At 38.0% G+C, this 12,789-nt stretch overlaps 1 protein-coding gene across 3 annotated transcripts; it reads right to left on the bottom strand.

The window, feature by feature from the left end:
- Nucleotides 1-714: 714 nt before the first annotated feature.
- LOC18433436 (selT-like protein) lies at nucleotides 715-12,470 on the bottom strand. 3 transcript variants are annotated; one of them, XM_011624727.3, is made up of 5 exons: nucleotides 12,147-12,470; nucleotides 11,815-11,891; nucleotides 8,056-8,374; nucleotides 1,255-1,412; nucleotides 715-1,092 (listed from the first exon to the last, which is right to left on the bottom strand). In XM_011624727.3, exons 1-4 carry the CDS (start codon nucleotides 12,315-12,317, stop codon nucleotides 1,296-1,298), a joined length of 684 nt encoding a protein of 227 aa, XP_011623029.1. In that variant the 5' UTR covers nucleotides 12,318-12,470; the 3' UTR covers nucleotides 715-1,092; nucleotides 1,255-1,295. The 3 variants fall into 3 exon arrangements, with proteins under 3 accessions (XP_011623029.1, XP_011623028.1, XP_006843589.1); XM_011624726.3 differs by having other exon boundaries at nucleotides 715-1,089; XM_006843526.4 differs by having other exon boundaries at nucleotides 715-1,412.
- Nucleotides 12,471-12,789: the final 319 nt, after the last annotated feature.

Here is a 12,789-nt window from a genome sequence, read left to right as displayed (position 1 = left end):
ATGATGATCTGAGCCCGACTATAGGAAATCCCTCGAGTTTCTCTAGGTTTACTTTGAATCCAGGAGCTAGCTCTAGACATTTGAGGAATAGCCAGAGGATATCCATACTCAGTGGCACCACAGAAGATCAGGGTTTCGGCAAATTGTAGGTGCGAAATCTATGGCCCTTTGCTTGGGAGTTTGAAGTGCAAATAGAAAAGGAGATGAGAGGTCTCCTTGGTGAAAGCCGCTAGAGGATGAGAAGAAACCCTTGGTGGCTCCATTAATTAAGCAGGAAGCCCAGATGCAGCCTTTAATCCACTGCCTCCATTTGGACCGAAAGACAATGACCTCATTCGATACCGCTCAGTTCACATGGTTGTGGACCTTCCCGAAATGAAGCTTAAACACCACCCATGTGGTTTTGGCTGTCTTCAATGTATGCACTCATGCTCATCCCAAATTGTTCCCTTCTTTAATCCACAAAAACCCTAGAGAATTTCTGGATCAAAACATATTTTTAAAAAAACTCAAAATCATTTTTGAACTCCAAACCCCCATCCGCTTCTTCTCGATTTTCTCCCTCATTCTTCAAAATTTGTCTTAAAATCTTCTTGTTGGAGGCCTCCATGGATCTATAACAATTATTTCATCATTTCATTTAACATTTGCATGAAACTCCATCATGGCCGATCCCAAGCCCAGATAGAGGAGGTTTGTGTTAAGTAGGGCAGCTAATATAAAATTTTTCCACATCTTCTCATAAATCTTGAACCAATTGGCGAAACAAGGTTTGTGTAACCAATCCCAAATAATTGAGATAAAGCTCAGATGATAATAATAATGATACACCATTTGTATGTTTGTCCCAAAATCAGTCTCTGAGTCCCCTACAAGATCTGTACTACTATTTTTTCCATGGAAACCTTTTTGTATTTAAAAGCTCTAGCAAATAACACATAACCCCAGCACCAGATGTCATCCATGGACCTGACGAATGCGGACTCTTGGTGGTGGTAAGACAGGCCCCATCCATCCATGGTTGGAATATACTTTCTTTTCCCCTTTTTTTTGGCTGTCTGCAGTTGAAATCTAGAGGATCATGTGTTTCTGCTACAGTAAGTTCATGAACACATCACACACGAGGCTAGTTACAACTGTTAATAAAAGGAAAACTAAAGATAGGAATACTGTTAAATAAACCGTGACTAGTTACAAAAACTTCCAGAGCAAAATATGACTAATTGGAATATTGTAACACATAGCAAGTCATACAAACACGCATTTACAGCCGATGTGATCTAAGATATGCTTCCCTAGAACCACAGTCCTTCAAGGCCATCTGCAACTCTCGTATTGGCCAATTTCTTGCTGATAATGTCCCTCATCTCGAACTCACTAGGGAATCTGCCCTCCTTCAATTTTGAGAACACCTACAATTGTAACATCAAATCTAAGGATCACAAACCAAACCATTAAAACTCCACCAACAATCAAATATAGTGTTAGTTCAAACCTTGTGAAAAGTTGTGAGATGCAACATAATTACAGAGGTTTTCAACAAGATCAAAAAGGATCCTGAGTATATCTATGATCATAATAAAAATTTGTGACCGTAAAGAGCAACAACTTTGGAATGAGAAGGTTAGAAACCCAAACCTCAAAATCAACGAGATTAAAACATGAATTTGCTCCAAGAAAACATGGACATGAAAAAGTGTTTGCTCAAACACCTTACAACTAATGGTATATCAACCCATTATCACAATTTTTATAAAACTTGAAGTAAAAAAGGCACATGAGCCAGATTAAATATGACTTCAAATTGTTCAACGATGCCAGATGAATCCAGTATCAATACTCTTGAACAACAATTACATGTAAAACTGCAGATGGTTCCAAACAGAGGTTCACATAGAGCAATATGAGAAAGAGTAATGATCCTATGTCCCACACCCATGTGTGTAGGACCCCAAAGGATCAACATTAAATGTGATAAAGATCTCTAGAAAAGTTATCACATGGGTGTGGGACTTGACTTTTTTAGAGATTTGTGCCAAATTTAATGGTGATCCTTTGGGGTCCTATACACATGGGTATGGGAGGGTCTCATAGGATCATTACTATATGAGAAATTAAGGGGAAACTGATGTACAGAAAAATAGGTTTAGATGAATTATCATGAAAATTAATGTAAAATGGATTTTTTTTCTTATGGTAGCATTTTTCCTGGCCGACTCCAATTAGTTCGGAAAAGGCTTTGATGATAATGATGGTAGTAGCATGTTTCCCCAGATGTGACAATCATCTCTTCCACATATAACATTGTTATATTCAGATAAGCTGAACCATCACTTATTTCACTTTATAAACAATGTAAGCAGTCCGCCAGTCCCCAACCACCTCAGTAGCAAATCAAGTCTGATCAATAACTATGGACGGATAAATGGTCTAGCCCATGGGTTTCTTAATCAAATGTATTCAAAATCGACTGTTTCATGTTCAGATCAACTAGTCTAATTCATATATTATCCCACACGTCCCCATAAATTCGGTGGCCCACCAATCTCAACCAAAAACATGGATGGCAATACTAGGCCTGAAATATTTGATATTTTGAAATATCAAAATACGGGTGTGCAAATGGTGTTTACTAAATTAAGTGTCTTAAAATAAATGGTAAAAAATAAATACTTGTCTCAATTTAATTCAACAGAATTAGCTAGCACAAGTTCAGCCATCATAGAGAAAGGAGAAAAGTTGAGCCCAAATCTAAGCAATCAAATACAACACATTGATTATCGTTTTTATAAAAGATGGGCCTGATCTGACAAAACAAAATTCCGTGGATTAAATACATGATTAGAAATTAAACTTCTGGGAAAGGACAAATACATCCCTGCTACCCATGAGCTAATAAGCAGCCCATTGCATTCCTATCTGTTCTCTCACAAGTTTAAGTAAGTGATTTTCCCGCACTGTTAGGGCTCCTGTAGCAGTTTTTCTTTCAGAAGTATTTCCCATAGTCATGCCTTCATTAACCCCCCTCTCCCTACTTCAGAACAAAAGCAAATTCCTAGACTGAAATTCCTTCTCCTCCTTAGCCTCACTTTCTCAGGCTTCTACTCACTACTATTTCACCACTTGCCATTTTTGAGGCTTATTACATCAAATACTTCCTCATTCAACCACACTACATTCAACACCGAACTTCTATTAAAGAACAATATCCAAGAATGACCAAATAGATTTATAAGGCTTACATTATTAAAAATGGATAAAAAGCAATAACAGTTAAGAAAGAGGAATATGGGAAACCAATCAAACAACAGATCTTATTGCATATTATTGAGACAGGATATAATGGGCTTCAAGACTCAAGAAACCATAATTTGCCAGATGTAACAAGATTTCAAGCTTGGCAGATTTACAGAGCTCCACCAAAATGCAGCAAATCTATTCACTAGAAATTTTATCTGAGAAACCTTCGTAACTATACTTCTCACTCTTACACATCTTTTTGGCATCAAAAGATGTTTCTCCTAATGAAAGGAGTCAACGGAGACACTTAGTTTTTTGAAACTGAAAATCACAGAGTTTAGACTGGCTATACGGTATTTTACATAAACGTGTAGAAGTAAGAATGGTATGTGCTCAAGGCATTTTACCTTGTATACAAATGCCAAGGGTTAGTTAAGTCATTAGCTTGATGCGTGCTGCATGCAATAAACGGCCTATATTTCCTCGGATTTTCACCTATTGGTGTACTGGACAAAATGCACAATCTAAGCAAATGACAATATGCCATGTTCAGTGCGGACAACATCTAAGACCAAAGATTCTAAGCTAACTGGGAATTTATACTTTGACGCGTGTATGATCAATGTATGTGGAAGGTGAAGATAACAGACAATAAAGTGGGTGTGACACTCATATTTTCACTATTAAAACCAATGGCCGGCAACAATTAGCACAAGTTCACAACAAACTACAAAACAATGCTCCAAACCAGGCACTAGTGAAACATAAACGCACATAAATGAACAACATGAATTTCTTTTTTTCCTTTTTTAATAGAAATGAAAAATAGCCCATTTGGTAATGAGCATCAGAAAAAGAGTTGGCTGCCTCATCAGTTTATTGGAGGTAAAATACTCATGTACATTTATTCAATTGCAGCAATATAGGATCCCACAGGACACAGACCACCTAGATCCAAACTCAAAACCCAAATCTAGTTTGGGAGTTTTGATTGAGGTTTTCTAAGAAATTATAACAAAGATTGGAGGCATTGGTTCCCATTGGGATTCAACATCAAAATTTTGAGTAAAGCTTCATTTTTTTCAATTTAAATTCATATATTTTATTTATTTTTTACTAAATCATTTTTAATTTGCTAAAAATTAAACCAATTATAATTTTCCATTGAATCAATTATTACTTCAATGGAAAATTTTACACACATATCGGGAGGGGAAAGAGGTCACTGACTGCCTATCTAAGAGGGTAGTCACTCTTTCTGAAGCTACAGTTCGGGAAGCTCAGACGCCGGATTTAATTATTCTTTTACTTCCTTTTCATATTGCCAATTTTCCCTATGATAGGGTTGTAAGATTATTTGTAATTTTTTATCTTTATTTCAATAAAATTTTAAGGTAGGCCCCCTCAGATTTACACAAAAGCAGAATCAATTATAATTCGCTCCTAATTAATTATGAATATTTTTTATTTTAAGGTTTTTAAGGGTATGTTTGATGACCCCTAAATATTTGGATACACAAGATATTATGAGATTCAATCTTTTTGTAAATCAATATGCTAAAAAATGTGTTTGATAGCACCAAACCATGACACAAAAGTTTCAAATATATCATGATCCTCAAAAAAAAAAAACGTGATTTTAGACCATGCAGAGAAACGCTAACTTAATGCAGAAAAACACTAACTTGCAGGTCAGTGTTTCTCCGTCTTGCAATCTTGCAGGATTTGGTTTGACTTCTCTTGCTCTCAAAGCGTCCTCTCTCTCCCTCTCCCACATAGAGGCTACATCAGCTCTCTGTTTCACTCTCTGAACTCTCAAAAACCTATTCCAGTCTCCCGACAACATGCGCTCTCTCTCTCAGTATAGTTCCAAAAGTCCCCTAGTCTGGGAGGTCAAGCAATCACAAACTCAAGCTCAAGGACCCTAAGTCGACTAACAGGCCAGAGAGAGAGAGAGAGGGGGGGAGGGGAGAGAGAGAGGAACCAGATGACTAGCAGCAGGAAGAAATGAAACCACTTTCAGAAGAGTGAAAAGTCGGAGTTGATAAATCTGCTCAAGAGCTCTGTGATCTACTGTTTTCATCATATTCTACTTTAGATCATCTCCACTTTCCATGAAATGATTCACCTCTTTTTCCCCCTAAAACCTGACAAAATCTGAGCCTTCCCCAAATCGCCATTAACGAGGGATAAGCTACTTGTTCTAAGGTAACCGATAGGTTGGAATCACTGGTTCCTGTGAAGGATAAGGGCACCTAGAATCAGGGACCTTTGAATATAAAGAAAGGTGATACTTCCCTTATTCCTCCATTTTATTTCAGATTTTCAGCCGCTTTGAATCAAAGAATGGGTAGCCTCAAAAAATCACAGCTTTGGATCAAACTTAGGCTAAAAAATCACAGGCTTTGGATCTCTCTTTAACATGCATCAGGAAGAAAAGTTGAAATATTCATGCTTCCTTGAAATTATTAATGAACTGAGAATTTTAAATTTGTTAATTGTGAAAATCGACGGATGTGTAGAACACCTCATCTCCTGTGCGTGAGCTACTAGGCTCCTTTCCAAAATGATGGACGTGTAGAATGCCTTATCTACTGTGCATTGAGCTTCTATACTCCTTTCTTGTCCTTGGGCTCCAATATACCTGTGATATATTCTCCCCATATGCTCATTTTTGTTGAATGTATATAGGTGTCCAAAAAAGTGTGTCTTTGCTCTTCTAGACCTATGAGTGATCCCTCTCTCTCTCACACACACACACAAAAAAAAGGGTTTATACTTTCCTAAATTATTGACATTGTCGTTGACTTTTGACATGTAATGTCTATCTGTAATGGTGAAAAAGAGTAAAATGATACAAATCAAATATTTATCTGATAAGATAAATATATTCTGATTTTGTTAGCCTAACGATCATGTATTTCAAATCTATAAACATTTTGAAATACAGGTAGACAGTCAAACAGATATAGAAAAACACTTATGAGAATGGCATATAATCCAAATACATAGAAAGCCAGTGATGCCTTCATTCTGAATTTGAAAACTAAATTCCTATTTTGTCAAATATACCATAATATGTCTCTATATTTTCTCATTTTTTGAGAAAACAATATTTAGGCATTTTTATTTTATTTTTCTCTCATTTTCCTCATATTTTATATATCATTTAGGGGGAGCAACTCAAGCAATAGGTTCATAACCACAGCCATTGATATGTCGAGATTGTCTTTATTCCCCACTGGGATGCCTATGGTATATAGATTACAGTTTCAACTCAGATTAGAGTGATCCTTGGTGTAAGTATTGGATGATATAAGTCAGCATGGCTTTGCTGCAGTACTCGCACCCCGGGCTAGCTGAGTGGCTTGAGTGAGTCCTAGTCGACTTGCTTGAGTCTGTACCGTGCTACCTAAAGAGGTATCAATCACACCAATTAAATCAATGCCCAATGTAGGAACCCTGACATCAAGTCGTGTATCAGTGTTATAAAACTGGCTGATTCAACACAGACTCGGGCAAGTCACTCGAACCTAGAGGGTGTCAGATCCAGGCAGCATTTCAAAAAGCGCTAGGCGGCACCTAGGTGGTTGGGGGGGTCTAGGCCGCCCAGCGCCTAGGCAGGCGCCCAAAACCTAGGCGGCCTAGTAAGAAAAAAAAAAAATTGGGTTTTCTCTCTCTAAAATAGCCTCTAATGGGTTTTAGGTTCATTTGAAACCTAAAACCCATAATTTACACCTTTAGTATTAAAAAAAATGACCCAAAAATAGCCTCAATGAGCGGCATTTCTGCCTTTGAGAGGGGAGCAAGCGCTGGGCGGGCGCCTAGGTGGGTTCCCAGGCGCCTAGGCAGGCACCCAAGGATACCCACCTAATTTGGCCGCCTAGGCCTGAGCGATGCGCCCAGACCTTCTAGACCGCCTAGGCGGCTGCCTAGGTGCTGGGCAGTCCGCTTTTTGAAACACTGGATCCAGGTGAAAAAAAATGGGTACCAACCAATTCTCAGCGGTTACCAAGGTTTCTTTCTTAAACTTTTGGAGACTCAACCAATTCCGGTTCGGACTCAGCCAAGTCTGACTCACTAACTCAGACCTGGGCCCCCGCTCGGTTCCAGGCCACAGCCCGAGTTTAAAACACTGATGGGCGAGCATGCCAACACCTTGGAATACTATTAATAAGGAGATAGTTCAAATACATGCATACCAGCATATGCATTTATTTCCTGAAGAGTATCAGCTTATGTACAGCAAAGTGTGCATCTGCAAACGCACAACACACACTAATGCACGATTGCACTAAAAGGGACTATCAATCCTTTTCTGCTGGGACTTTGATCAGCATACTTATTCATACCAGCTTCGTTTTCAGGCAATTGAAGATTGTAACATATTTCACCCAAAGTATAATTGCAGCATCACCTCTAAAAGGTAAGTTAGAAGCAAATCTTCTTCCATAAGACTGATTGCTTACACAACAAGTCACACGCAAAACCAAATGTTTTCAAGGTTACATATTTTGCAGTAATAAACTTTTATCCTGCAATACTTATAGAAAGAAAAAGGAAAATATGCATATACATTACAGAGTGCAACCACAAGGAAAAGATCGTTATTGCTGAAATAATATAATATTTGTGATTCAGAGCAATAATATGGCACACTTAGATCAAAACACTGCTATATTTAATGCTAATTAACAAAATATCATAATCATTACTATAAATAAAAAGGATGACATAAGTAACTATGAGAAGTATTCAAACAAAATTTCACAATGGAAATATAAACAATCTATTTCGCAATAAAGAAGTTCTTACCAGATCGTCATTGCAGTACAACTCAAAAGCTCCAGAACTTTGAAGAAAAGATTGCAACACATTGCCAAGAAGCCAAGTGGTTGCAATTGTGCCAAATCTATTTTGGCGCAAGGAGAAGAACCATGGGGGTGGTGTCATATATCCTAGTCTCGGGAAAATGTGTTCTCCTGCCATTACAATTGCAATAACCCCAACTTGGGCAACCGGCACCACTTTGCTTAGGAGGCGTTTTGGAAGGGGTGGGGGGTAGTTTGCAAGCACAACATCAATGCCAGGGAAAGAAGTTTCCAACATCTTCTTTATTGTTAATGCATTTCCCCTGATAAGCAAGAAGGTAACAATCAAGAAGACACGCCAACATATCATGAAAAACATAAACGCATGCATCTCTCTCTCTCTCACACATATTCACTCACTCACTCACACACACACATACACAAAAACATGGATAGCACAAATCGCAAATCAATGTTTCTTAAACTAATACTTCCTTACAAGTATAAAATAAAATAATCAATAATGATGAACCGTTTGTTAAGACTTCCATTTCTCTCAAAGGCATCATATTGGCCAATAACAAAGTGCACAATGAAAAAGAAATTTAGAAGTAATATCGGTACAATAATACAAGGGAAATATAGATTCCATATTTTTATTTTCGTTTTGAAAGGTAAATATGGATGCAAATTAGTGGTCTAAAACACATCAATAAATGGAGAAATGGCAAAATGAACTCAAGAATTTTTTTATTTTTCCCCTTTTGTAACTTCTTGGAATATCAGTTTGAGAGAGAGGTACAAACACATACAACTTGGTCTCCCCTGCCCCCCCCCGGGTGTCTGTCTTCTCCTCCTCTGTTCTCTCTCACATCTTCTTCTACTCCTCTGTTTCCCTCTCTTGTCTGTGTTTTCTAGCACCAAAAACAAGCATCACTCATCCCCAACCTGTTCGCCATGGCAGATCAACCAAGGAAAGGGAGTTAATTAAGCCTTGATCTAGAGGAACAAATGGCGGTTTTATGGAAGAGGGCCATTAAAGCTTGGTGGTAGAGCTGTTAACCAGATTTTCAACATGTGGTGAGATCAAGCAACAGAATTTGTTAGGATTTTGAGATTATTGGGGTAATTGGGTATTTGGCGAAGGCAAGTGATATTTGGATCATGAAAGTGCTCTCAAAATTCAAAACTGCTGTCTCAGAGGTCATGTTTTCAAATAATTCTGAGGTGGAACATGAAAACCTGGTGGAAATGGTGTTTTGGTATTGTTCACTAGAAGGAGTTGGGTTAATTCTCTCTCTCGAGTTTTGATGTTGGGAATTCTGAATTGCGTGACAACTTATCAGTTTTGAATTAGTTGGGCCCTTCTCAAATTTTGGATGTTGGAGATTCTGAGTCTCTCTTTGTTTTGGATTCGATGGGGACCCCCCCCCCCCTCCCTCTCTCGTCATGATTCTCATTTGATACAAGCAAGGCCCATAATCCAGATTTTCAATAAAGCTTTGTGGCCCATTTGTTCATAAAGCTGCAATTGATATGGTAATTAGCTGTGCTAGAATGGATATAATCAAGAAATTATTTGAAAAGATGGAGCTTAAGGATATGGTTTTATGGAACATGATGATTTCCACTTAAGCATCAAGAGGAAATTTCAAGAAAGTTTCTGAGATGAATTTTATAAAGGGTTTCTCCCAGAATGAACAACATGTTCCTCAATGATAAATAGGTTATGTAAAGACGGTGACCTGAAATTGTAGAAATTGCAGCAAGTAATAAACTTATTAAGGATACATCTAGGCCGCTAATGGAGGTGATTCAGTTGGTCAGGGAAATGTTATGGTTGCAAGCCAAACATGTGACCTTAAACATAATTACTAACGGTTGTGCAAAAGGGGTAAGGTTATTGATGCCCATGGCCTCATGAATGATGCTATAATGAGGGGTTTTCTTCCAGATGTTTTTACCCACAGATTGATTGTTACATGAGCATTTAAAATTGGATAAAACTTTGGATATTATACAGAAAATTAGGACACATAGTGTAGCTCCCAACGTAATGACCTACAATTTGGTGTTGAATAGGCTTTGCCAGGTTGGTAAAATCAATAAGTTAATGGTGGTCAAAGGGTATACGCCTAATTTTATCACCTATAACATACTGATGGAGAGTATTTGCAAGGGGCATAGAGGTCAAAGAAACTTCTTAACTCCTTGAAAAGAAGGGAAATGCAGGGTTAACCCCAGACGTTGTTGGTTTTAGCACTTTGTCATGAACTCTGAAAGAAAAGGTTCAAAAAAGCCTGTCAGCTTTTGGGAAAGATGGAGCAGGTTAAAGCCCCTCCCACTGTTGCTAACTTTTAACATCTTGATTGATGCATTTTGTGAGAAGCTCAAGGTTAAGATGCGGGAAATATCTTTCAAGAGATGGATGAAAAAGGCTTCCAACCTGATTCTTTAAGATATTGTGTCAATTGGGCATATACACTCTTCTAGTAAATATTGATAAGGGTTTTTTCTTTTTCCATATCTGAGTTGATTTGGACAGGTAATTGACTAACTCAGCATAAACATAAAAGCCATGATGCTGTTAATGTTATCCACATCATGGTGAGGAAGGGAACAGTTTGAAATATTGTCAATACAAATTTTTGAAGTTGATAAGCAGGAGATGGCAGCACCCAAATGAAAATGTGACGAAACAAAAAGAACGCCTTAAGAATGCCTTAAGCCCATAAGTGAAAAACTTAAATGACTATTTTCCGGAAGCTAACGCAGATGCAATGCCAATTGGGTTCCTCGTTAGCTTTATCTTTTTCCTTTTATCCACAAACAGGTTTTCAAGGATACGATGCTCTTTTAAGATAATTTTCAAAGACACTTAACAAAGAAGAACACAAGCATTTTACTCATGAGAAAATAAGACGACAAGAACGCTAATCCTAGCAATCATTAAGTAACAATAGCTGTAAAATGATCCGTTTTTCTTAAAAGAAAATATTCCATAACAGTGTTTATCCAAGGCAGTCCACCATCTGTGTTTATCCAAGGACTGTGGCTAATCAGTTGTTGTTTTGTTTTATAACTCCATTTTTTTTGGGTGGGAGCAGTTACTCAACTCCATCACCCATAGAAGAAGGTAAGGCCTGAATACCTGAACACTATATGCATACAAAGTATAGCTTCAGTCCCTTTTTTCATACAGCATGGAGCAACCACCGAGGGTGGTGGAGCCATCTACCTAAGTTGTTAAAATAACAGTTACTCTTTTTTCTTAAGTCGTTTTCTCTAATTCACTGAATTAATGCATAATGCTAATATGCCAATTGCTTCCTCAATAAAAGGACTCCTAGATAAAAAGCTTCCTGATGTTGAGATATATAGAATAGATTGGCATGGTTTACATGCTGATCAACAGACGTTAGACTCTTTCAAATCAACAATCTCCCAAATTACAAAAACTAAGCAAACCAGAATTCTAGACTGAACTACTGAGGATCAGGTACCAATAATCATATCAACAACCATGACCCATTTGATGTCACGGAAGAACGGTATCCATACCGCCTCACCATGTAAAAAACAGCAAATATGAAATGGAAGTAAAAGAACCAATAGCCATTTAAGAACTAGTATCAACCTAAATGCTTAATTCAGTAATACAATGAGAAAAAACAGAATAATTACCGATCCCAAAAAAAAGGAAAGCACTTTCTACAAAACCAACGAAAAGAAAAAGATAAAGGATTGGTGTTCATTGTGATACCTGTAAGAGCATGAGGTGCAAAATTCAATTCTCACTGTTGTTCCAAGCCCAACTCCACCAGGAATAGGCTGAACATTCTATACAGAATAAAGAGAGAGATTAGGGCACATGGAATCATCTATCTTAGTTAGACTATCTGCAATCGAATGAAACAGAAAACACCACAAAGGCGAAGAAAGAAAAAACATAGAAATCTTAGTATTTTGAGAGAGAGAACTACCTCCGCATCAAGTGAGAAATGAAGAGAATTGAGAGAGAGATTAGTGACTGATCGAAAGAAGAGAGAGATTGGGTGCCTGAGAGAGAGAGAGAGAGAGAGAGAGAGAAATAACCTGCGCTGAAAAGTCTGGAGTGGTGTCCTTGAGGATTGGAGGGATTTGATGGTGGTGGCGATGAGAGTGTTGATGGGGCTTTGGAGGAGGAGAGGAAGTGAAGAGATTCACAACATCGGAGCAGAACAAGAACAGAGGCAACCCCACCAATAGCAGCTGAAGCCGATCCATCTCCTCTCACTACCTACAAATTGCAGCTTCCTCTTTCTCTCTCTACAAATTGCAGATTAAAATCAGGTTTAAGCTCGATCACTCCCTTTAGCAGCTCGATGCTCGCTCTTCTTGATACCTACCCCTCTCTCTTTCTCTCTCCCAATTTCAAGGGAAATTCACCGCCTCAGATGGTCTTTTTTTATGCTCTTTTGCCAAGGTGCACTCCCTTTAACATTGTGCGTCTCCTGCAGGAGCACACTGTATAATTCCTCGCCGAGCTGAGAGATGACTTTTGAGACACCCTTCATAATCATTTGAAGATTATTTCAAAAGAAAAAAATAAGTTGGACGTTGAGTTCTTAAAAACTTGGATCTAAACATCCAATAATTGTCGACAACAATTGGACTTTGAGCTCTTACAAGCTTGGATCTAAACATCCAAGGACTTGACTAGGTGTTCAATTATGAGGTTAATTTTTTTGAAAGGTTT

The sequence above is a fragment of the Amborella trichopoda genome, chromosome 8 (assembly GCF_054954075.1).
Source record: "Amborella trichopoda isolate Santa Cruz 75 chromosome 8, AtrichopodaSantaCruz75HAP2 v2.0, whole genome shotgun sequence".
In the NCBI taxonomy this organism is placed as follows: Eukaryota; Viridiplantae; Streptophyta; class Magnoliopsida; order Amborellales; family Amborellaceae; genus Amborella; species Amborella trichopoda.
Note: the sequence above shows the minus strand (reverse complement) of the source record. Positions and strands in the feature narration are given on the sequence as shown.